Genomic DNA, 24,088 nt, shown 5'->3' with positions numbered 1-24,088 from the left:
AGGAAGTGTGAGACAACCCCAAGCATAAGCTTTACTTTACATTTTGTTAAAGGAAATAATTTACAAAAGCACATGGAAACAAAAACATTAATCTTATTAGTTTGGGTTGGTGTCTTGTTGTGTTTTTTTAAGCATTATGGATGAAGCAGTATAGAAGATTCTAGATTTTGAGATGCATTAGAAAATTATGATCCCATGTTCTGTTTCATTGGTAGCATTCACTTAGGAGCAAGAGTAAATGGATGAGAACACTCAGGATAAAGTACAATACATACAAGTGACAGACATAATATGTTTACAGTTTGCCTACTGTTTCAAAAGGACACCTTTCTTGTAAAAATCCAGTATTCCATCTTTGCAGTTAGATTTCTGTGGGAGAGGCAATTTCATTGTCCTTTTGTAAAATCCCTAGGTAGAATTAATTCTTTATGTTCAGCTTTGAACACATACACTGAAGCACATACAAAGTTAAAAGATACTTAAAGAGTTACAGTCAATGTTTAAATTCCTTTTGACTAAATGAGTCTGGAATCTTCCAGAAAATATGCACTCTGCTGCTGCTACTACAGACTCATGGTCTGGGCCACTTACATGTCAGGGGACTTTGTTTTCTGGAAAACATTTGTTATTATCTGAAGTTCTGCAGGGAGCAATAGTGACTGACACTGTGTTGTAACTACAGAACATCATATTAACATATATTAAATTTAATATTTAACGTAATGAAAGTTTCATTCATATATATGAATATTTAAAAAACTGGAGATGTGCAATTAACTTTAACAATTATTCTTCAGGTTTACAAAGAAGACCTACCTCAGCTGAAACAGCAAAGTAAAGAGAAAAACCATTCTGTGCCCTTCCTTAAAAGAGAGCGTGCACCCGAGGACAGTTTAAAGTTGCAGTTTATACATGGGTAGAGTAATATTAGATAATACTTGTTTTTTGTGATTGTTAAAACATCCTAGCAATGTTAATCAATTCACATCAGAGCATTTAGCAAAGCATTTTTCAGTGCTTACCCACAATTAATTTGTTTGTCATTGTTACTGTGGGTAATTTTTGGAATATCAGACAGATTTTCTTTTCTTTCAGTTGTGTTTGTTAAGGAACAAGAGAAGGTTATAATACTGTAGCCATATGATAAATATTACATCAGCATTGTATTTTATAAAATCACATTTTAAACTAGCTGTTAACTACACCTTATGGTTCCTGGAGCAAAGATTCTCTGTTAAATTGATTCTGATGGCCGTGATTCATAAAAATGCCTCATAGATTTCTGCTTGAATCCAATTCCCTTTAAAACTTATCTGGACATAATTCTAAGTGAAGTATGTATTCTTTTTGTGAAATAGGTACTAATTTAGGAGTTAGGTGCAAAGTAAACCATGAGAAGATTTATGAATACCTGCTCTTGTTGGCAATAGTCTCTCTCTGCCTGTGTGCTCTGATATTTTCAAGCTAAAGTTGACACCGCAGCTGTACTCTTTTCAAGTTAACACACAAATTATTTGCACAGTTTGTTACACAAGTTACCAGAATAGTTTTGAAACAGTATATAACTCGGGTTTTATTTATTTCAGTTATAGAGGCTATGACTGTCGGAATAACTTGTTCTACACACAAACTGGAGAAGTGGTGTATCATATCGCTGCTGTAGCTGTTGTATACAATAGGCAACAACACACTCAAAGGCTGTATCTTGGTCATGATGATGACATCCTCAGCCTAAGCATTCACCCAGTGAAAGACTATGTTGCTACTGGACAGGTGGGTATTTAGAAGTTATGATCTTAGCAAACATGGAAATAAATTCCCTTTACAATATATTATTAGGGGAAACGTGGTTTTCTTTGTCCTTCAGTATAGTGTTTCCTCCTAAATGTGGGTAAACTCTGTATTGTTTCCTATATCCCTGCCAAACTGCTGGGGAGTACTGGACTGGAAACTTTTTGAGATGATTATTAAATCATTCCTATAATAGGAAAAACTGCCAATCTTATGCTGTGGCCTTGCAAAAAATCTTAGATTAACTCTGAACCTCTGCTTTCATCTGTAAAATGCAGGAGCTGTATTTTATCTATAACCTAGGAGGCTTGAAGGTTTCATTAGTCAGTCACAGTATTTTTGTACTGTAGTAACATTCAAAAGCCTGACTCAGATAAAGGCTATTCTATGTTGGGCACTCTACTGATATCTGGTACTGAATATAATATATTCACTATATTCATATATATTCATATATATCAGAATAAATTATATTATTAATATGATACCAAACACTTTAGAGATTATCTACTGATACTTCTCTAAAAGAGAAAAAGATCTTGAAAAAGATAAAATAGAGCAAGTGGAAAAGTAGTTACCTCTGGAGTGTTTTGAAGATATGATAGTGCTAATTACTGATGCTGATGTGCTTTGAACTTCTATGAACAGATATTCCAATTAATCATCTGATTTAGGTTGGAAGAGATGCTGCTATCCATGTTTGGGACACACAGACACTGAAATGTTTGTCGTTGCTCAAAGGCCAGCATCAGAGAGGAGTGTGTGCACTGGATTTTTCAGGTAAGCCACGACCTAGATTAATCTAAATGATTAGTTAAAAAGCAATCCTTATGATGAAATCTTGATTTGAATAGCTAGCCAATTTTACAACCAATACAAATTTTATGTAAAAGTCTGCTAACAGTTTTGATAAAAATAGTGTGTATAGTAAAGTCAATCATGTACCTTTTGTCAATCAGTCAATAATTGATTTTTGTGGTGTCTCATACAAAATAACCAGAGTACAGCTAGGACTCTGGTGACTGTCTACATGATGGTATAGTAATTTAAAAGTGGGCAGAATGGTGACTTGAAGTGTATAAATGAGTTAGAAACGTGATCTGTAGGCTCATATATTGCTTCAAATTTGCTAACAGTTCCCACATTTTTCAGTGAGTTTACAGAAGTATATGTGACAAACAGTTGTCTGCTATTTCTCCTACTTGTCTTTCTGAGATGAATGACCTAAACTGTCTCAGTTCTCAAAGGGTAATTCCTATATTCAGCTTTGAAAAACATCATCCATATGGTGGTGACTTACATACTTTTGCATCTTTATAAAAGTACTTACCAAAGTCCTTACTCTTCTTTTTCTATTAAAAAAAAAAAGATTACTTTAGCTGAACTATCCTTTTCTTAATCTGATTTTTTTTTTAATTAAACATAATTTATGTCATATTCTCCTCTCTAGAAATGTGGTAATAATTCATTAAGACATAGATCACATTTATGAGACAGGACTATATGAAAGAAGTTTTACTTCCACAAAGATAAGTCTGTGGAACTGAATCATATTCCATTATCAGAAGAGAAACCTTAGTGTTCATCCAGGAACTGGAATTCAAATGTAAAAGTGCTGATCCACTGTGGCATGTAACCTAGTTCTGAAAGTAGATGTGGTACCACAAAAAGGGAAAACGGATAAGGATGATCTAATTGACATAGTGTGCATAGTCGTTAAAAAACTTGTCATTAAAATCCCTAATGGAACAAATGTTCATATATTTAGAAAATACTTAGTTTGTGGTTTACATTTTCAACAGAAATTAGATTCCTGTACAGATAGCAGTACTCTGTGTGTTAGAGTTCATGTACCTCTATAAAAGCCTAAAGAATAAGCTGACCACATATTCTGTGGACATAAATCTGTATAAAAATATTAAATCTCTTTTTAAAAGTAATTACCACTGGCATCATTACAGCATTGCTTTAGGACCTGATCCTGAGAATACACATATTGCATTCCTAACTGGCTCTAGCTAAGGTTCTGGGCACAGATAGGAGCAGATAGTTGTGCAAAGTTGTACTTCACTACAGGACCAGAGTGCTACTTTGGTCTTATGTAGGGAGTGTTCATTGTGTTATTAATAGATATTTATTATATTATTAATTATTATATTCAAGTAGTGTGACCTGAACCTAAATTAGGTTCAGGTCACAGTACTTGAAGCTTAAAGAAAGAAACCCAAAACTCCCGGCCTTTTTTGGCTGTACTTGATCTGATGACTGACTGTATACTATCAATTCTTTCTGCCCTTACTCATTTTTTAAGATGTCTTCTATTGGCCATTACTGAAAACAGTGTACAGGGCTGGGTCACTTTTATAGGACTGTTCTGATGATGATATGATTTGAAGATTATAATTTAATTCATGCAATGTTTGATTGTGCCCTCTGGTGGCTATTTTTACATCTATAATTTTGGATGTTAGTGAGAGTGTATAGCCCATGAGCGCATAAAACTGCCTGTTTCAAGTGAATAAAGTTCAAATTGTGTTCTTACCTATAAAATTCTGTCAACCGTGTTCCATTAACATTATTGAGTTATATCTAAAAATAATTATTGTCATCAGCTATTGTTGTAGCATTTTATCTCACTAAAACGGTTATAGAATAGTTTGTACTGCCTCCTTTTGCTTTCCTTTCTCGTTAGCTTTTTGTGTCTCCTTGTTTGTCTTTTTTTTTTTTTTTTTTTTTTTTTTTAAATAAACTCACTTTTGGTTTCCTCTCCTGTTTTTCAACTTAATTCCTTCCTGCCTATTTACACTCCTCCCACCTAGGCTCATTTAATTCAACTGTGAACTCTTTTCCTCTTTCTGTAATTCTCCTTCTCCTTCTTGACTTGCATCTCATAGAATTCAATTGCTAAATACTGTAAGCCCAGTTTAGCTGTGAGGACCTATTCAGCCTTATGAACTTTGGAGTAGTTCTAATGGAGCAATTTAAACCAGTGGCACTCTTTCTATTCTTCAAGTCAAATATGCGTGAGCACAGTTAACATCTGTTAACTTCTACAAGAAGTAACATTCTCAAGTCATTGCTTTCTTTCACTCTTTTGGCCCATCTCCCTAGTTCTCTACTTCCTCCAACTTTAACTTTTCTTCAGTTAAAAGTAAAGTCAAATAATCAGCTCCTGCTTTAACCTATAAAGTTAAATTGTCTTATGATATACTTCAAATATTATAGTTTAGTTTTTTAAGTTTTTCAAAATTTCACGACAGTAGTTTCTCTCTAATAGTTTGGTAACAATGGTCTTGTTTATCGCTATTTCATACACGTAGCAAGAATGCCTAGGTACTGTTGAATTACATATGTTATTCTGTTCTTGCTTTTCTTCCTCTCATTAGCAGTAGTGCTATGTCTTTCCTGCAGTAGAAGAGACGATAGCCAGCACTCCATTTTAGCCTTAGCATTTTCTGTCATATTTATAGTTTCATTACATTCCCTATTAACTTTTAACCACCCGTTTCATTATACACTAATAATTCCTGTTACAATTTGAAGTAAAAGAAAAGATGATCTGATCAGAAATATTTCAAATAAAATGCAACATGATTTTGGAGTACTTGGACTTCATGAAATTGACTTTTGCTGTCTTGTTTGATCCTACCTACCTTCCTTGTACTTACACACAGGAATGTTTTATATCTCCCTTTGCAAAAGACCGATGGTTTGATAAGGAATACAAATGAAAAAAACCCACCTAAATTAGGTTAGACATACAAACAGAAGATAATAAAGTCAAAAGAATGCCTTTTCTAGAAGAGAATAGCCTGTCTTGTAATCATCCAGTTAAAAAATCAGCAGAAAAACCTTTTTGTGACCTATAACACAACCTGTTCTGTCTCTGATAAGGGTGATGCCATATTTAGTCACCTTAGTTAAGAAGAGGAAGGCTAGGTCATGGATTAGTAGGATGCTCTGTGAAATCTGGATTGCAGTTTGATGTCTCATCACCTAATATTCATTTTGGTGCAAAGTATTGCACTTGTGGATAAAATCTTCAGCAGGTATAGACTTCAGTCATCTTAAGAGGTTGGGCAGGTTGACTGCCTTTCTCAGTTCATTTGTCTAATTCTGTATGCAGTACTTTAGGACTGTGAATCTGAACCCTCATCTCTCAATGTATTAGTTCCTTTTTTTGCTTCATTATAATATATGCTTTGAAATTCAGTTTACAAAGTATTTGTTGTGTTTATCGCCTGTTACTCAGCTAAAGCCTTAGCACCTTTAACATTAAGCATGTTTCTGTACAGCTGATGGAAAATGTTTGGCATCTGTTGGGCTAGATGATAATCATGCCATTGTGTTTTGGGACTGGAAAAAGGGAGAAAAGCTAGCAACAACCAGGTAAGAATATATCTCAGTAAAAATGTCCCCTGTGATTATATTTTTCTGAATAGTACCACCCAAATGTATTACTTTGTTTATAGGAAAAAACACAATGGTGTTTCAGAGCAATATATCCAGATTTAAAACCTTGGTATGTACAGCATTGTGTTTGGAAATTCTGTGAACTACTTCTGTCAAGAGTTCCCTAGCATTTTTTTTTACGATAGCTACATTGATATTGCAGCTCGTTTAATGATTTTTCAAGTTAAGTTAATATTTTCTCCCAATTTTATGTCCTGATTCAGGGCAGAAATCATCAGAGATGTCATATTTTCCTTTATGCATTAAATGATATGCTGGGTTCCATCAGTGCACATAACCAGATCACTTTTCTAAAAATAAAAAAGTGTTCCCTCTAATATAAATAGATTTTTCAAGGTCTACTGATCTTTCCTTTCTTCTGAGTCAGCTTTTTCTGAGCTGTTTTCTCTTTGCAGTTACTAACAGAAAGCTTAGCAAATAACACAATAATGAGGAAGCTTTTGCAATTGCTTGAGGGGACCAATGTTGGGAAGGGGATTGGATTATGGTTTACATGTTTGCTTTTTTTAAAAAAAAAAAAAAAAATCAGTTTTTTTTCTTTATACTAAGCTAGTTGTACATATTAGAATAATTAAACTGTCTGAGAACCTGGTTTCTGTCTTACCCTTGAGGTACAAGTCAAATGTACCCCTAAGGTTCAGATACTAGAATTGTACAGAATTCATGTAAGGATGGATTTACATACCAGAAAATCAAGAGGTTAATTTCATATGCTGTCTGCAGCCATGTAACATCTCACATTAGTCAGTAGAAATTGTTAGTATAGCTGCAAAAAAGTGACTGTGAAAGATATTTTACTTTTATTATTATATGGTGACAAGTTCCAGAAGAAATAAGATTTTTCTCATGGCAGCACTGTCTGCTAGTGTGTGTGTGTGTACCATAATCAGATATATAATTTTATCTCAGACATCCGGTTTATTAGACAGCAAGATCGAAAATCCTGTTTAAAATTTGTGATGTAGTTCTGGGCTCCCCAGTTCAAGACAGGGATCTTCTAGAGGGAGTCCAGCGGAGGCCCCAAAGATGATGAGGAGCCTGGAGCATCTCCCTTATGAGGAAAAGCTGAGAGAGCTGGGACTCTTCAGCCTGGAGAGGAGAAGACTGGGAGGGGATCTTATTAATGTCCATAAATACCTGAAGTGTGGGGGACAAATGGATGGGGCCAGACTCTTTTTGGTGGTGCCCAGTGACAGGACAAGGGGCAATGGGCAAAAACCGGAACACCAAAAGTTCCACAAAAACTTAAGGAAAAACTTCTTTACTGTGAGGGCGTCAGAGCACTGGGACAGGCTGCCCAGAGAGGCTGTGGAGTCTCCTTCTCTGGAGATGTTCAAAACCCACCTGGACACTTTCCTGTGCAACCTTTTTGGAACCTGCTTTGGCAGGGGGGGTGGACCAGATGATCTACTGAGGCCCCTTCCAACCCCTGTGATTCTGTGAAAGGCTGGGCATCATTATAGCAAAGTAGAGGAAAAGGAGAAAGAATTGCAAGATGATGTACTTCAAATGTCAAAGGTGTAAAGGACTGGTTTTCATCTAGACTGATTCACCAAAAGAAAATACTGAATCCAAGAAATTATCAGAACCATGTGATTTTCCAGATTTTCTAAACCTGTCAGATGAAAGTGACATTATCATAGTACAAAACCTGAAAATTCATATTGAAAAGTTTTTAAAAACTGAAATGGAAAGAATTGCTACTAATTATTACTATAATAATCTAGGAATATTTTTTGCAATGGTGAAACTTAAACCTACAAATTCCCAAAAATATTTGCTCCAGCAAGAATAACTGTAGTTACCCGAGAACTAAATTTGAAGGTGTATATGCTGCTGAATGAACTGTTTCCTAAATTATAATTTTAAAATTTGTTATTTTATTTTTCCTCTTGAAGCACAGTAGGTTAAAAACTTCATTGTTTTTCCTGACTATTTTAAATATTTATTAATTGAGTTCTTATCCATTTAAATATTTATGTTGCCCTTTATACCTTCTCTTAATTGCATTGACCTTTCTTGCCTGCTCCTTCATTATGACTTAATTAAACTGAAATTCAGTGGGAGACAATTTTTTATTGACTACATTTCTGTAGTCTAATTCCTATACGGTATATGCTCAAATACATTCTGCCAGCTCTGTGGGTCAAACTTCCAAGGCTAAACACTTGCAGATTAGCAACATGGCTCTCTACTTTTTGTTAGATAGGGTAATGATGGTAGAGATAATGTAAACGTAACCTCAGTGATCATCTGCCAGTCCTCAGTGTTATAGACCCACACTGTTGTATTTGATCAGAAGGATGGAACACCTCTCGTATGAAGACAGGCTGAGAGAGTTGGAGTTGGCTCTAGGGAGACCTTATTGGGGCCTTTCAATACTTAAAGGAGGACTATAAGAAAGATAAGGGCAGACTTTTTAGCAGGGCCTGCAGTGATAGGACAAGGGGTAATGGTTTTAAAATGAAAGCAGGTAGATTTAGATTAGATATAAGGAAGAAATTTTTTATAATGATAGTAGTGAAAACACTGGCACAGGTTGCCCAGAGAGGTGGTAGAAGCCCCATCCCTGGAAACATTCAAGGTCAGGTTGGATGGGGCTCTGAGCAGCCTGGTCCAGTGGAAGATGTCCCTGCTCATGGCAGGGGGGTTGGACTTGGTCATCTTTAAAGGTCCCTTCCAACCCAAACCATTCTATGATTCTATTTTCACCAAGAGTATGACAGTCACGGTGATATGATTCTCATTGTTAAAGACCATGTTTGCTTTGCTTAGTTCAATACGATGAAATGCCTATTTAAAACAAATTAGTTTGAAATGTTAAATCATCCCTTACCCTGTTTTTTAATTTTTATTTTTATTGCAGGGGCCATAAAGATAAAATATTTGTAGTGAAGTGTAATCCACATCATGTAGACAAACTAGTCACAGCTGGGATGAAGCATATCAAATTTTGGCAGCAAACAGGTACTGTATTAAGTATTTTATATTTAATTTATTTGAGAATGTGTATATTTTTAATACAGGAATATCATGTTCTCAGTTTAAGAATTTGTTTTATTTGTAAAGCAATTTTCTAGTTAATAAAATACTCCAGGGGTGAAAACCTACCTCTGATCAGCAAATGTCACAGTATTCCTTTATCTTTGGAAGTCACTTCCAGGTAATTAATTTTTTAACTCTAGTCATCCTATCACGGTTTTCTCCTAAACAAGCATCCTTGGCTCTCAGAAAACATGCAGCCCTGTAATTCACTGAGGCAGATTATGACCTTTGTTGTGAAAAGGCCAACTGGTAGCTAAGAATCTTGGGTGCCTCTGGTGTGCTGCTGAAAACGGTAGTGTTTGCACTTCAGGTACTGACATAACACTTCAACAACCCTGCAGTTTCAAGATTGAGCTGTTTTTCAGTCATCAGAGGTGACTTCCACAGATGGAAGCACATGTTTCAAAGTGCCAGGCTGGAAAGATAGCTTTGAGAATGGACCTTAAAATGTGTAGCCAGGCCAAAAAAAAAAAAAAAAAAAAAAAAAAAAATCAGGTATTTTGCAGAAATTCAGTTATAGTCAGTTATAGTAATTTATAATTTATCCATTAGGCTAAAAGTCATGATATATGATATGATATCACAAGAATCAAGATATCAAGGTAATATAACATATAATATAGGAGTTTTGTTTCCTTTTCTAAATAATGAAAAATGAAAATGTGTTTTCTATAATGTAAAAACAGGATAAGATTTTGCAAATTGATAAGCGAAATATTCAGATGGGAAGTAGCTATCAGTCTAGAAGTTGCTCTGACAAACTGAGAGAGACAGCAAAATTGGTTCTGATTGAGGATATTTTTTTATTCAGGACTGAATTTTTATTTATTTTTTTTTTCTTCTTGACTTTTAATCATATACACACTACACAAGTGCTCGGTAAAAAGACCTTGGAGAACATCTGTGGGTAAAATTCAGCAAAGGTAGGCAGCACAAGGGCAGCTAAAAACAGAACTCAAGACAACTCAAAATTAGATAGTTTTAAGAAGTTCCTATACTTATACTGCACTTTACAGCATTCAAGTGGTTCAGGTGCTTTCAGATGTAAAATTACTGTTTGGTTGTTTTTTTTTTCCCCTGCATTTTTTATGTTTAGGTTATTTTCGTAGTAATTAAATAGACTTGCATTGCTCATTTAGCAAATTCTGTTACAGGAATTTGCATTAAGCAGTATCTTACTCCAAGAATAGTCTCTTCGCAATAAAAATGGTATATTTGAATTAAGATTTGATTGGTGGAATTGGGAATATCAGTCTGCTGTTAACTGTGAAATACATGATGACTTGAAGCCAGGACACCATTACCTATATTATTTTGTAATTGTATGTGTTTTTTTGTCTATAAGCACTCAGTTCATGGGCGCATATGACTACTTCCTGCTGTCTGAATCAAAGTAAGGCTGAGGCAATTTGGTTCTCTGACAATCAGAAGAGGAGCAAATCCTGCCATTTGTTCTGCAAACCTGCTGTCAAAATGTCAGGTTGCCAGTGGACAACTAAAACAAACCTCGGTAGTGTTTCATGTGTCCTTGTGGTCACCTCTAAAGAGAAAAAGCTTGGCAGGCTGCTCTGTGCAAAAAATATTTTGACAGCCATCGTATTAATTCTTTTTACACAATTCCTTACCAAAATTTGTCATTTGCTTGGAAATAACAGTCTTAAAAATAGAGTCTGTACTGCTTCAAAACTGTCATTACTAGATTGACTTTATTTTGTTATGTTTTTCATGTTTTCAGTACTTCTAATATCTACCATGTCTTAGGCAATCACAAGAGATGATGGGATCAAAACATTTTTCCCTTACTGCACTATGGCTAGAAACCAAAAACATAAAAAGACTTACTTTTGTTTATTTTGCAGGTGGAGGCTTTACATCAAAACGAGGAACATTTGGAACTACTGGAAAATTGGAAACTATGATGAGTGTTTCATATGGGAGAATAGAAGATCTAGTTTTCTCTGGTGCTGCTACTGGAGACATTTATATCTGGAAGGATACTCTATTGCTTAAGACAGTCAAAGCCCATGATGGACCTGTCTTTGCCATGCATGCATTGGATAAGGTATTTATCATTCTTTATTATTTTTGTTGCAATACTGGATTTTATAAGTGTATAACCAACGTATCTCCCAACAAAGATACTCAGGTTTTGTACGTGTGTATGTAAGCAACGCATTGTTCTGCAATATCCAAGTTATACATTGCACTAACATTGAAGGTGCTTTAATAAGGAAAACTCCAACAGAAAACAAGTTGCAACATGTTGATAATGGAATATCCTTTTTGAGATTATAGTTTCAATGTTAAAAGTATAGCATGAGAAGAAGAATATTAGCTTTTCACTTTTTTATATATCAAGGTCAGTTAAGATCCCTGTGGCTCAGTCCTTTCTAGCCCTAATTGATTGTTCCTAGCTTTTCCATGAATTTTTCTATTTGATCTTGGCACTCTATCTTCTGAATATCCTCTTCATTGCATTTTTGTTGTGTTTTGCACTCACTTGACACAGATAAAGAGAATCTACCAAGGGAATTAATCAAAGAATTGGTCCCTATGCATTATTAGAACTCAGTTTGAAGCATCTGTGAAGTCCATTGAATTTTAAATAACCTGAGAATCTATTATTACCAACTACTGCCTCTTCTAAGGATGAAGCACATATTTTTCCATAGCTTATCTTCACATGTAAAAAAATGTTACGGTTCACCATTACTATTTACAATAATATGCACTCTGCATGGTTATAAGTCTTTATAACCCCAGAAAAGCAACCCTCTAAATCTTCTCCCCTTATATTTCTTTCCTCATAGGTATAGGCTCCAGTATTTTTAATTGAAGACAGGAATAAAATGCAGGGAAGAATTTATACTGCCTTTGGACATGCCTTTTAAATACTAATATATGAGTGCTGATGTTTATATATGTTTTCCTACTGTGATCCTACAGGGTTTTGTAACTGGTGGAAAAGATGGAATTGTGGCACTTTGGGATGATATGTTTGAAAGATGTCTGAAGACGTACGCTATTAAAAGAGCAGCACTATCTGCTAGTTCTAAAGGTATTATTCTTCATTGTTTTAATAAGGACCATATGCATGAAAGCTGATAAAATGGCAGTAATATAGGAGTCAAACCTTACCAGAGCACAAAGGGAATGGTAATATACTACTTACTACTCTGTGCTGGAATTTTCTTTTTTGATTGCTATAAGTTGTAGTTCACACAGTCTTTGCTATTTATAGTTTGTTCCCCTATTTCCTCCTCTATTCCATAACATTAGACTTTGTTTTCATCAAATAAATGATTTTAAAAAGAAATGTCACAAGCCTGTGAGTCCGTCTGTTCCAAAAATCTGTTCTATTTAGCAGCTAGCTTCCTCAACTGGCCAAATGTCATGTGGTGAGACCAGGGACCCTGCGAATTGGAAAAATTTGTTAAATTGTACTTCCTCAGGCATTAGTTTGAAAATCTGTGAAGTGATATTCCCAGATAATCACACAATTAATGTCCATGTTTCTGGAGCATCTGAACTCCTTATACACTGTCACTGTTAAAGCAGTAAATTATCAATCTTTATATTGCCACAGTACAGACTAGCACAAGCTCCCCTCCTTTGAACTATTAATTTAAATCCATGAATTATCTAGTAGCTTGATCAGGCAAGTGTATCTCATATTTTGTTATTTTAAACAGATTTTAATTGCAGATTATATAAGATGTATAAACTATAGGTGATATAAAACTCTGATTTCACAATAAAAACCTAAAATTAATGTCTTTATATTCTTCAGGTTTACTTTTAGAAGACAATCCCTCTATTCGAGCCATCAGTCTAGGACATGGGCATATACTAGTGGGAACTAAAAATGGAGAGATACTTGAAATTGATAAAAGTGGTCCTATGACTCTGCTTGTTCAGGTACTGTATGGATCTTCCACATCAAAATATTCCCTGTAGAAATACAAGACATTATTAGATTTTCCCAGTCATTTTCATTCTGTTTTCATTAATTCTGTTGGCCACTATTCCTTTCCTTGCTCAGGCAGAAGTTGGTGCTTTCTTATGTAAATAACTTTGAGATTCACTGTGGATTACAGAATTCTGAAGGTAAAACAAACAATCCATTGAGTTCAAAGAATGATGAGACTTTTAATGAATTTTTTAGGCACTTTAGTTTAAGACCCAACATAAAAATGAAAAATAAAGAGTAGAGCTAACACAATTTATTTTATTTTGACACTGTGGTTCCATTTATTTGCCTTTACTGAAATAATATGGTGTATTCCGAAGGATCCTATACTTTAATTTGTGAAAAATAGTTTTAGAGTTATGAGAGCTTTCTACAGTGACACATAGTTATCATTGCATGTGTTGCAAAGCATAGAGAGAGCTCTTTTTGTATGACAGAGTACTGTATGAAGTTTGGTTAAAAAAAGTTAATGCATATGTCCACTGATGTACTTGATGTTGCTTTGGTTTAGTGTCTGGAGTAACCCTAATGTCTCACTATATAAAATTGTATGTCATTTACTGAGTTATGATTTGTCAAGTTTTATTTTTGGTTTTGGGGGGTTTTTTTGTAATTGACTAAATTAACATTGTTTTTTTACAAAAATATTGTTTGTTTGGTATTTTTCTTTCCAGTTAGTTCTGATCACAAAAAGTGATCTTTCAAATTTGTATTACCTGCATGACAGCCTTACTAACCTAAATGAGTGAAGTTGTATTTTATAAATTATTTAACTCATTCACTAATTTGGAATTGCAATCTCATCCTAATATAGTTCCCTTCACATGAATAGTAAGGTTGTGAGATAGTAAAATTACCTTAAAATTACCCAATTGCTTTGAGTTTTCTGATAAAGAGAAGTGTTATATTTGCCGTCCAGCTTAAATTACATGCTTGCATGCATCAGCTTGAGGCAAAATAGAAAATACATGAGGTGTAATTAAGATGTCATGACAATTCCTCCCCCTTTAATGGTATTTTTCTATCTCAACAAAAATGCCAGTTACCAAACTGAAATCTGGATTGAGAATGTTATTTAACGTTGAAATGCAGTGCCAGCAAGCTGTGTGCAAGTTGAAGGAAATCTAGAAAAAACAGGAAGAGTGATTCAAAAGGTTGAAGACTGAGTTATGAGGAAAGCTTAAAAGAACTAAGTATGGGTACATTGGGCAAACAAGTTCTCCAGGATCTAAAAAATTACATAAACCTTGAAGACAGATTAGCCCATATTAGGATTTCAGGATAAAATCTTGTTTGGGGCATAACTATTTCCTGTTCATTTCAAGCCTAGAAGAGAGAGCATTGGAAGAACAGGAATTACAGCTAGTAATACTGGAGGAGACTGTGGAAGAGTATATTTTAGATGGTTATCAGAGGAAACAGGGTAGACATTCAGGTCTCTGAATGTGGAAACTTTTTCAGAGGAGATAATGAAAGCCTTCTTGCCTAAGACTTGTAAAAGGAGACCGGACAAGTGCTAGAACATATTACATAAACCCAAATGCATTATTTTTCTCTTATATTAAATTATTTCCTTTAGGGACATATGGAAGGAGAAGTCTGGGGCTTGGCAGCTCATCCTCTCTTGCCTGTCTGTGCAACAGTGAGTGATGATAAAACACTGCGAATCTGGGAACTTTCATCCCAGCACCGCATGCTAGCAGTGAGGAAACTCAAAAAAGGTAATTCTCATTTGGCCATACACTGTGGTAGTAATGGTACCACTCTATTTCTGTACCAGTTCTGTCTTTGCTTTTAGGGCATATCACAGGTGTTAATTAGATAGGAAGAGGACACGGTCATTAAGAAATTGGAAGCATAAGAAGTAAATTGTCTTTGGCATGTGTCAAGTCAGTGAAAAGGGTAGAAAGAAAGAGGATTATAATCTATTGTAATGAATAATAATAAGATGAACTTTAATCTATTTTCCTCTGATTACAGGAGGAATGAGTTGACCTCAAAATCATTTTCTTTCCTAAGAATACTTAAGGCCAGCATATTTGTTGCTGACATTAAAAAGATTCCTTGTAGATACAAATGTAAAATTTTCTCTATGTCAAGCACAATCAGCCTTCAGTGGCCATGTGAACTTTATATGTTATACCAGCTTCTCTGAAAACAAACAGTTTTACTGACCTCTCCTCTGTATAAAAATAGAGGAGCTATGTTGAAATGCTGCCTTCTCAAAATTACTCTTATTTTGTTTACTCATTCATATCCTTCAGGAAACTTTATGGTATAAATTCAACGTGCTTCATTTTTAGTGACAAATCCAGAGCACAGGACCTGGCTGAGGGAAAACAGTCAAATGTTTTGGAGAGGTGAACTTGGGGATGGCTGAGGATAGCTGTATGAGAGAGTATGGTCAGAAATAATGTTGAGGCAAAAAGTAAGTGGAGGAAGTGTAGTTCATCTGTTTTAAATGTGTTCCACCTGAAAGGAACCATTATTCAGTCATAATGAAAAAGCTCTCAAGTGTAGTATCCCTGAAAGACATATAGTTATGCTCCCTGGAATGAGTCTTTCAATTTTTTCACCTGGATTTCCTTTCTGTGTGCTTTTTGGTTTTTCTTGGTTTTTATTGTTCTGTCGTTGCTGGGTTTAAAACATAGTTGGAAGGTGTTTAGGTATTTGCACCTAAACCCATTTCAAGACTGATCAAATCACCATTGTCAGCTCACGAACAACCTATACAGAGGGTACATTCCCATTGAGTAAAACATTAATCATAGCCCTCCTGTCACATATTTGTTTTAATAAATAATAAATCTATTTTTAAAGTATATATTTGTTGTAAAAACCTTTCAGTTGCAGTTTACCAGTGATTTTCTCAATCCCAAGTTTGTAAACCTTAAGGTACTCCTTTCCATTTTCTTTTGTAGGCGGACGATGCTGTGCCTTTTCTCCTGATGGGAAAGCCTTGGCTGTAGGGTTAAATGATGGGAGTTTTCTGGTGGTAAATGCTGACACTGTTGAAGATATGGTATCTTTTCATCACAGAAAGGAAATGATCTCAGATATAAAGTTTTCACGAGGTATAATCAGGTGATAAAGTGAAAGGACAGTGTTTATCTTGGAGTTTGCTTTTCTCCTCTAGACGTCAGATTCAATGTTCAGAAGGTAGACTGACTTTATATGTGCTCCATGCATTTAAATACTTTAGAATTCTGTAGGTTGTATGCAGCCTAGTATAATGGGGAACACCCTTAACCTAGTGCCTTTGGATGCACTACAGTAGTAAAAATGCATAACAATAATAATTATAACACGTACACCTTTAATAACCTCAGTGTCTCTTCTTTACAGAATCAGGAAAGTACCTGGCTGTGGCTTCCCATGATAATTTTGTAGATATTTACAATGTACTTACCAGCAAAAGAGTTGGCATTTGTAAAGGTGCATCTAGCTATATCACACACATTGACTGGGACTCAAGAGGTAAAATATTTGACCAGAGAAACAGATTTTAAATGCCTGTAAAACAGAATATTAGAAACTGTTCTCATGCCAGTTACTAAGATAACTTGTAACTACTAATGCAAATGATTTTTCAACCTCAAGTACCATATGGGTTCAGTGCAGTTATATTTGTTGGTGGAATTTATCCTTGCTTGCAGAGTTTGTACCAGAGTACTTCACTGCTAACAACATATGACTAAAATGTAACTTAGGAGCATAATGCTGCTTTTCTTCGCCCTGTTCTTTTTATCATTTGGCAGTATATGGCAGATTTTTCTTTTTTTTTTTTTCTTTTATGTCCAATTTCCTTTCTTCTTTGCTGAGCATTACATGCCAGTCACGACCATGAAGTTAGAGAGCGTTATTGTCACAACTAATTAAGTCTAGCAGGATTGATAATGAGGTCATGCAAATAAGCCTTCCTGGACCTAATATGATTCTGTGTGGAACCACCTGTGTGTCTGAACCCTGCTTCCTCTGTTGTGCTAGTTCCAAAATGTGGTGTAAGCTCACTGACATCAATAGGAGCTAAACTCCTTGCAGAACCCATTCAGGTCTGGGTGCCATTCTTGAGCTAGTAAGCCGTGCTGCAACTGATCTGGCACTGTGTGCCCGCTGACAACCCTGAGAATCTGAGAACTGATGGGTGTACACATAATAATAGCAATTTACCTGATATATCTCTAGTAGTGAGTTCTTGGATGTGTTACATGTGCAGATATAAAGTATAAGAAAAATTAAAATTCTTTGTGTCCTTAATGGTATTTATTGGAAACTCTATCTAAACTTCTAGAAGTAAGGGATTAATGTACTAAGTTGTATAACCTGTCTTATACAGGTCAGATAGGAAGGGCATGATATTACTATAGGCCCATATTGCAATTCTTATTGCCCATGATTCCAACAGACTGAATGTAGCTCAGGTAACAAAGGGCAAGATGCCTAGTCAACATATAGCAACATTGGAGCTGCAGTAGTTCATATCAATTGATAATCTAATCCGGTCTTTCTCAGTAAGAGTGCTATCCCTGGCAGTTACACAATTTAGATATTGTAGAATTACTTCTACAATAATAAATCCCCACAGAATTTCTTACACTAGTATAGTTGTTGTAATTTGAAAAACTCAGAAAATGCCTTTAATTTTCTTATATCAGAAATATTGCAAAACTGAATTTTAAAGTGTTTTTTGGTTCTTCACACACAAATACTTGCTAATATACTATCGATTGCATACAGGATTATCTTCATAATATCACAGTATTTCTATGGGTATGATAAACTTCATATTCAAGGACAGTTTGGTGTGTAGCTGGACTATGTGACAGTTAGGCAGTGCAAAATAGACAAGATTTTTATAATGCCTTTAACTTTTGGCAAAGCTGTCTTGCAAAATTGTTATTAAAATTAATAGCATACACTTAAAAATTGTCATGCTGATGAAAACACAAGCAAAATATTTCTTAGAAGAAAGTGATTTGCTGCAAGACAGTAATTTAGGGATGTTGGACGGTATTTAAAACATTACTTCTTCAGTGAATCAGGAGTATAGGATTCCTATGAGAGTGATTCTAAGCATCTGTTTTATTTTTGCTATGAATAACTCTCTGGAGGATAATTTCTTAGCTTACCCCCAGAAATATCTTCATTCAATCAAAAGAAAGTTCATAGTATTAATAATAATTAATAAGATTCATAATAAACTCTTATTTCGTATCCAGGAAAGTTATTGCAAGTCAATTCTGGTGCCAAAGAACAACTATTTTTTGAAGCACCAAGGGGGAAAAGGCATATTATAAGAATTGCTGAGGTATGAACTATGCTTACTGGATTTTTTTACTGTGAAAGTTATTTTTCTGGACTGTTAAAAATTAGCATATTTTGTCTTCAAATCTTCAAATGGCATTTTTTTTCCCTTTTAAAATACTATATTTACAGTGGTTGGAATTAGAATTATTTGCTCATTGTGTACCATGTCTTTCCTAGCATTTGTAAATGGTAGAACTTGCAAGTTTCTCTTTGTATCTTTAAATTTATTGTTGTTTGTTTGATAGTAGTCACTTCCCCTAATCCCATTTCCTGAACAATCATCTTTTTTCTGTGTATTCAGGTTAAAAACCGTCTTTAAACAGCGTGACCTGGCTTTCAGTTGTGTTGATTATTTATGACACATAATTCTTCTACAAAATTGCCAATGTTTAGCATCTCAGAAAATCTTTGAGGATATTTGTATCCAAATTATTCTCTATCTTGGGAAAACGGGAATGTTTAAAGTTTTAAGCCAGTTGATGAAGATATGCAGTTTGTATTAACAAGCTGGAACTAGTGAGCAGTTTCTTAAAAACACTAGAAAAATTAATTTAATATCAAGCATAGAAAAATATACGTATGAAACCAGTGTGTATTTAGTATGTATTAAGATGACTTCTTTGGGGGAAATTTTTTTTCAGATAGAGAAGATTGAGTGGGACACCTGGACATGTGTTCTTGGTCCTACCTGTGAAGGAATTTGGCCCATGCACAGTGACGTCACCGTTGTAAATGCAGCTAGTCTTACAAAAGATGGGACACTGTTAGCTACAGGAGATGATTTTGGTTTTGTGAAGCTTTTTTCGTATCCAGTGAAGGTAATAAGTGTATTTATTTCTGTGATTACAAACTGCGCAAGAAAAGGAATTGAGGGAGACGCTGTTTCCAATATGTCAGACTGCTAATATGCAAATTCTTTGTGCTACAGGGCCAACATGCAAAATTCAAGAAGTACGTGGGTCACAGCGCACAGGTAACCAACGTGCGGTGGTTACACAATGATTCTGTGCTGCTGACTGTAGGTGGTGCTGATACAGCTTTGATGATCTGGACCAGAGAATTTTTGGGCATTCAGGAGAGTAAGCTGGTTGATAGTGAAGAATCAGACACAGATGCAGAAGAAGATGGAGGTAAGAAGTATTGTATAAAACACTTCTTTAATTTAGTCTTCATTCCACAGAGACTCACACAGGCATTTAACTTCAAGTGGGCAAGAAACTTTCATGTGCTAAAGTTCAGGGTAGGGTGAGATTGGTAGGATTTTTTTCCTTCCTTTTATTGGTGCAGATCTTCATGTTTTCTACTCTTCCGCTATGGAACAAGGGTAGTTTGTTTTATTTTATGTTTTATTTTTCTAAGGTTATGATAGTGATGTTGCACGAGAAAAAGCAATTGATTATACAACTAAGATCTATGCAGTAAGCATCCGAGAAATGGAAGGGACAAAACCACATCAACAGCTGAAGGAAGTTTCAGTAGAAGAGAGGTATGTCACCCCAAGGCATTCATTTCCAAATGTACATTGAATTATTTTGAATCTCTTTTCATTCAGCTAAAATTAGTCCTTAGAAAAAAGACAGGAATTTTAAAATCCACAAGATAACATTTAAAATGGTGTTCACAGGCTACAACGTCTTAATGTGATGGAGAAAAATATGTGTATGTAAGTAAAACACCTGTGAGTGTTGTGTTCTCTTCTGCTGTTCAGTAAGCAGTTACATTCTTTTCTAATTACTGTGTGTAGCTGTGCACATGTCTGCAGCAGGGCAATTGTGATAGTAGTTAAGGCTTTTGGTGGTGTTTTCATTGAAAGATTTTTCAGTTGCATATAATTGTGTCAGGTTGTTACTGTTAAAGCGGAAATTTCCCATGGCACGTGTCGACCTTAGGCTGAATTATTTGGAAAAAATAATAAGCTGGAAGGAGACCAGTATTGGGGAGGACAGTAAAGAAAAGAGGTAATATCTGAGCATAGAGGGGGAGGTCCAGTGAAACAGACCAAGGAGAGTGGGTGAATAAAAACTCTGACTGGGGCAGGATGCTGGGGCAGAACAGGAGTATCTATAACCAGTAAAGTATATTCCCCTTTGTAATCTGAAACAGTAAATCTACATCTGTGAATTGAGCTGATGACTCAACTCTGAATCCATGCAGTCTCTTTTGATAGAATTTCTTTTTATAAGTGGTCGTTCTTTTATCCTGAGTTTTCTTGCGCTTGCCCAACATTGTGCGCTGACAAAAAGGACTGCTGCGGGTTAACCCACAGAAAGAATTTAAGCTTAGCTGTTTCCTTCCAGTTTACCCAGAACACATGACTAGTAACAATACCAGTAGTGTGATGGCATATTATTCTCTCCACAAGGATCCTGCCCTAGTAAGAGAACAGGATATGTAGTCCTCAGGGAACACAGTGGGTGCAGAAGTAAGCGCTGGTGCACTGTAGGATCCCGGCTGCAGGTGTTGTTCAAGAGAGAGCTGCGTGTACAAAGAGGCCCAGATGGCAAGAAAAGAGCACTCCGGAGCCTGTGGAGAGCTGCCTTCTTGCTGTTCCTGCTTCTGTTACAGAGCTTCTTGGTGATGGTTGGTGGGTAGAAGATTTTGCAGGTAGCCTCTAACTCTATGTGCCTCATTCCTGCTGTCAGTTGAGAGATGTAAGGCTGAATTTGCAGGAAAACTGTATACTGATAGCTGCAAGCAGAGATCATTTAAGGAGTCCTTTGAACAAGCATGTAACACGTGATTACATTGACCAGATTAAGGTCTAAGGTTTGCTTACTTGACTACTGAAGTAAAGCTAGTGGCAACTTTCGAGATTTTGGGCTTTAAATCTCCTTAGTGTCCTGATTTGCAAGATAGAAAATGGAGTTAGTAATACTTCCTAATTTCATGTAGGCCTTTGAAAAATAAGTTAATGTTTTTAAAACTCTCAAACAGTGCAATGCTGAACATTGTGGACAGAAAGTAATAATTCATAATTTTTCGTGTGGTATTTGAATAGGAGAACAAATGTTGGGTGTGAAAATAAGAAAAATGTTGCACCCTTTTTTTTTCATCACACCTTTAACAAAAAGATGCAGAAGGAGGATTAGTGATTTTTTTTTAATAAAATGTTGGACCATAACCATTTCTTTTCCCTTTCTTTTAAGGATCTATCTTTCCATTTTCTCATTTACTCATATAAAGTGTTTGTTCCTCCATTTTTCAATAAAAAGGCGTAATATATTATCTAGTAAACATGAACGTTTTAAGATTGAGCTAAAAAAGGAAAAAAAAAATATTTTGGGTGAATACTGATAAATTGTTATTATACATGAAATAACAAGTGCCAATGGTACAATGTACAGATGTTTTACACCAGAAACCCTTGTACCTTCCAGCTGCTTTATTCTGCTTCAATGATGCAAAAGCAACTGCAGAGTGAGTTTAATTGACCATTTAAGCTGGGCTTATGATTGTTTTGTACTAGTGAGTTACCAACAATATGAGCATAAGCATCAGTCTCTTCTGCAACTTTTCAGCACTATTTTCAGTCCAGGAGTGAAAATCACCATAGTCCCTTCAGGTCTATAGGAAATTTTCCTTCTCTGAAATCTGGCCGTGGGTCTGCTCTCTGATGTAAGCAAGTACCCTGCTTCTAGAGGCGTACCTCAGTCTGCCACTTACATTGCAGGCTTCCTCACTTCTGCGTCTGTCCACCTTCTCAGTCCTACGCTGCATAAGTTGATTCAGCTGAACCTGATGTGTTGCTGTGGAGGAAGGTACCCCCTGAAATCAACAGACAGTTTCCCTTTTTCAACCTTTTTAACAAAACACATAGCACCTCCAAAGCAGCACGTAACAAGACAACTGAAGGAGGCTTCCAGTTTGTCAAACTGACATTGATAATCTGTAATGCAGGGAAAAGTGCTTTGTGCTATCCAACACTACAAAGCAACACTGCAGCTGGAAGCTCCTCTAGTATGCCCAAGTGTTTCCACTTGGCAAAAAGGAAGGTTTAAACATTCTCTGTATCTTTTTTTTTTTCTTCTTACTGTCTCTATGTAATCAATAGTTTTGTAGTTAATTTTAAAATAGCTTAAAAATAAACCCTTGTAACTGTCTTTTCCTTCTTTTCTGCTGAAGAGTCACAGCTGTTCTACACACTTTTGTATGTCCTCTTTCAGTTACAGCTACTTCAGTATAATTTAATCTTTAGTATTTGGGTTTTGTGTTCTGATAAATTTGTCAACAGATGCCATGCTTTTCATATATAGCTTGTTAGGCAAATATATATTCACTTCCCTTCCTTCATCGGATTAATATAAATTACCAGAATTTATAGTCAAACAGTTAGAGGCAGAAATTTTATGGTGAAATGTATGCAAACCTGAAGGTTTCTGAGGCTATGCTGGGATAGGGCTTTAAGCTGTGAAAGGTACTGCATTTTCGATGCAGTAAAATGAGATTAATATATTGGATACTGCAATAGAAGTATCCAATATATTAATTTTTACTGCAAAAAAATACTTTAGTTTTTGGCCACAATTGTACAAATACAGGAACAATCTATGCAGAGTCTCAACACTCCCAATTAGGAGTGCTTCAGAGTGAAGCTGACTTCTCTCATAAGACATGAATTATGAGGCAAGCTTCGTAGCTGTGCCAGCTGTCATATTTTCTGAGAATAAAAAAGAATGCAGCGGCTAATGAATGGTTCGTCTGACTGTATTCTAAAAGCTTCCTGAAAGCAGTTGGCTAACTTTTCTTTGTACCTACAAGGTTCAAAAGTGGCAGTGGATCAAGCCAGATGAAATTAAAAGCCTACAGGTACTCAACTGTGAGTGTTCAGGAAAACCTAAGTTCTAAATCAGTGAGTCTTCAGGACCAGGAGTTTTGAAATTTCTGTGCACAGAGTTCAGTGAGAATGGTAGCAAGTAATACTGAAGCTTTAAATTTTCTGAAAAAGGCAAAAGCCTCTCCCAGTCCCTTCACATATGAAGAAGGGAACAAGAGGATGTATTCCATTTTCTTTCAGGCAGGTATGTGGGAAAACCTGGTGATCTTTTGAGGGAGAAGATTGTCTGGAGACAATATTCCAAATCCCAAATCTTTCCTCTTTGTAATTGTGCCATATGTCTGTATGAAGACCCCAAGGATTGTGCATCTGATGGGAAGTGCATACCCTGAGACTGATTACGTACTGTGTGAATTTTGAAAATTATGTTACAAGATGGAAAGCTGTTTAAGTTAGAAGCAGTGAGTTAATCCAAAATCCTGGAAAACTGCTGGTCCACTTCACTGCAAAATGCAATTAGGATCTAAGGAGAAGAAATGTGCCCCTTGCTGTATTTTCCTTGTGTGTCTGTACTTATTCATAGATGTAGTGGGTAGAAACCCAGAATGAAACAAAGTAAGTTTAAATTAAGGAAAGAATAAAAAGAGGGAAAAAAAACAAAACAAGTTTCTAGCTTCCAGCTCAGGAAGAGAGAGGAACAGATGGGGCTGTTGCTCTGAGCTGCTTCT

General features: G+C 35.6%; 1 protein-coding gene across 1 annotated transcript in view; it reads left to right on the top strand.

The window, feature by feature from the left end:
- The window catches only part of EML6 (EMAP like 6), a gene marked incomplete at its 5' end in the record, with an annotated part of 80,480 nt that overhangs the window by 31,496 nt on the left and 24,896 nt on the right, over nt 1-24,088 (top strand). The window contains 15 exons of the mRNA XM_029086808.1: nt 798-916; nt 1,587-1,773; nt 2,466-2,571; nt 6,087-6,180; nt 9,131-9,231; nt 11,169-11,371; nt 12,256-12,367; nt 13,100-13,227; nt 14,859-15,000; nt 16,201-16,353; nt 16,625-16,756; nt 18,499-18,587; nt 19,228-19,404; nt 19,515-19,716; nt 19,946-20,072. Coding sequence (XP_028942641.1) covers nt 798-916; nt 1,587-1,773; nt 2,466-2,571; nt 6,087-6,180; nt 9,131-9,231; nt 11,169-11,371; nt 12,256-12,367; nt 13,100-13,227; nt 14,859-15,000; nt 16,201-16,353; nt 16,625-16,756; nt 18,499-18,587; nt 19,228-19,404; nt 19,515-19,716; nt 19,946-20,072 — 2,072 coding nt within the window. The remainder of the gene's footprint in view (nt 1-797; nt 917-1,586; nt 1,774-2,465; nt 2,572-6,086; nt 6,181-9,130; nt 9,232-11,168; nt 11,372-12,255; nt 12,368-13,099; nt 13,228-14,858; nt 15,001-16,200; nt 16,354-16,624; nt 16,757-18,498; nt 18,588-19,227; nt 19,405-19,514; nt 19,717-19,945; nt 20,073-24,088) is intronic.

Source organism: Antrostomus carolinensis, unplaced genomic scaffold (genome assembly GCF_000700745.2).
Source record: "Antrostomus carolinensis isolate BGI_N321 unplaced genomic scaffold, ASM70074v2 scaffold3289, whole genome shotgun sequence".
Taxonomy (NCBI): domain Eukaryota; kingdom Metazoa; phylum Chordata; class Aves; order Caprimulgiformes; family Caprimulgidae; genus Antrostomus; species Antrostomus carolinensis.
Note: the sequence above shows the minus strand (reverse complement) of the source record. Positions and strands in the feature narration are given on the sequence as shown.